General features: G+C 39.6%; 1 protein-coding gene across 1 annotated transcript; it reads right to left on the reverse strand.

Annotated features, from left to right (window-relative positions):
* Positions 1-545: 545 nt before the first annotated feature.
* LOC111369604 (pentatricopeptide repeat-containing protein At3g22690-like) lies at positions 546-1,581 on the reverse strand. The gene has a single exon (XM_022991186.1). It carries the CDS (start codon positions 1,564-1,566, stop codon positions 610-612), a length of 957 nt encoding a protein of 318 aa, XP_022846954.1. The 5' UTR covers positions 1,567-1,581; the 3' UTR covers positions 546-609.
* Between the last annotated feature and the right edge of the window lie 467 nt (positions 1,582-2,048).

The following is a 2,048-nucleotide window of genomic DNA, read 5'->3' on the forward strand; positions in this document are numbered from 1 at the left end:
GGCCCCCCCCCCCCCCCACAATTGTGTGAAAAAATGGACACCCTTTTGTAAGGGGTTATGTACCCCTAGAATAATTCTTTGCACATATTCAAAGTCTGGACTGATTTGCGCCTTTCAGAATTATCTTCTGTGTTGCTGAATTATTATCTGTTCCTATAGTCTTCTAAATTCTTTTTGATTCTGTTAAATATATTGTACACTGTTATGTTTACTATTAGTGCGAGATTGCTGCTAAATTAATGTTCTATTGGTAACTGAAGGTCCTGGATCTGTTTGCTTGGTTGAGTTTTCTAAATTAATGTGTGGTCGAAAATGATCTGTAGAAAAAAGAATTTAAAAAGAATGGGAATCAAACAGCGATTTAGTGTTGGAATCTACGAGTTTTGATTTCTAATGTTTCTGAATTTTGGTTTTCTGTTTCTGAAGATTAACTAAGGAGTTCTTGGTAAGACTTGGGTGGCAAAAGCTGAAGTCTCTTTCTTCCCAAGATACACGACATCATTTTTGAAATCCCAAAATTTGCACTTATAAGCACAAAAACCTGTGCCCTCAACTCTTTTAAGAGATGAGTAAAATGCACTTACATTCATCATCATCAAGTATACACTGTTACCAATAGTCATGGCAAGAACACAATCCTTGCTGGAAAAAATGGAACCGGTTATTATCCCGAACAACAATTTCTCGATCATATATTTTGGAAACCATTTTAGCGAAAGAGTGGCAGTCAGAACACATCCGGAGATTCTTAACAACTCGTATAGGTGTTCTGTGATCTGAATGGATCAGCCCGAAGGCAATGGCTTGTTTCTCGCTGTGTTGGCTCAGCAAGAATTCTTTCTCTTGTTTGTCTATGTCCTGCAAAACATTTGTTAGATCAGGGACATATCCAGAATCTCTTAGCCTACAGTTCATCTCCTGTAGCATTGAGTCAGTTAAGGCATTCTCTGGATGGGATTCGGCATCCGAAGTGAATTCGTGAACGACTCCATTTAACTCGATTGAGCTTGAACCGGGGACTTTTTGAATTCCTTTTTCTTTCATGTGCATTCTCACATTCGCCACATCTCTCCATTTGCCAGCAGAAGCATAAATGTTCGATAGGAGGACTTGAATTCCAGTTTTTTCCTTAGCAGACTCGGATAATATCTCGACTACATGTGTTGCCATCTTTTCGTTTTTGTGTATTCTGCAGGCAGCTAAAAGAGCCCCCCATATGGCATCACTAGGCTCCATTGGCATGCACTTTATGATATCAAGAGCTTCATCCAATAAACCAGCTCGACCAAGCAAATCAACCACACACCCGTAATGGACAATTTGTGGAGTGATTCCATGACTTCCCTTCATATTCCGAAATATATCCATTCCTTGTTCAACTAATCCTGCGTGGCTACATGCTGTAAGTACTCCCACGAAAACAACTTCATCGGGTTTCACCCCTTGCCTGAGCATCTCATAGAAAAGCTCGACTGCTCGTACCCCATTTCCTCCCATAGCCATTGCTCCTATAGCAGCAGTCCAAGCAGAGACATCCTTCTCCTTCATTGTTTCAAACACTTCCATTGCACTTTGAGGATCCCCACATTGTTTAATTTCTTGAAGATTTTTGCAAGATTTGAGTGACCCTTTTTTGGAATTGGAGTTAGTTGAAATTGGTTCTGGTTTGATTTGGATTTGGGTAGTCAGAATGGGAATGGCTGTTGTGGTAGAGATGGTGGCGATGGCCATTGGCGTTTCAGCTGTGTATGGAATAATTTACAACCATCAGCTGAGAGTACCAACTGTTTGTTGAATGGTTTAAGGTGGACGGTTTTAACTAACTTTAAACTGAAACTTCCTCGCGGGCGTTTTCTTTATGTTGGAAAATCGAGTGGAGGCCTATTGTGGGTTTGAAATTTGAATGGTAGGAATGCTATCAGCATCATCGACGAGCAACAATCATATGCTTTTAGATCGTAGATTCACTTAAATGCAATACCACCTTATTTATTTAATTGAATTTATCAAGTGTCATCACTTAAATTAGTGCTAGATATCATTATTCT

Source organism: Olea europaea, chromosome 20 (genome assembly GCF_002742605.1).
Source record: "Olea europaea var. sylvestris chromosome 20, O_europaea_v1, whole genome shotgun sequence".
NCBI classification, from domain to species: Eukaryota; Viridiplantae; Streptophyta; class Magnoliopsida; order Lamiales; family Oleaceae; genus Olea; species Olea europaea.

What these genes read in the sequence shown, in the direction of transcription:
- LOC111369604 (XM_022991186.1), bottom strand. Translation starts at nt 1,566, where the DNA reads ATGGAAGTGTTTGAAACAATGAAGGAGAAGGATGTCTCTGCTTGGACT.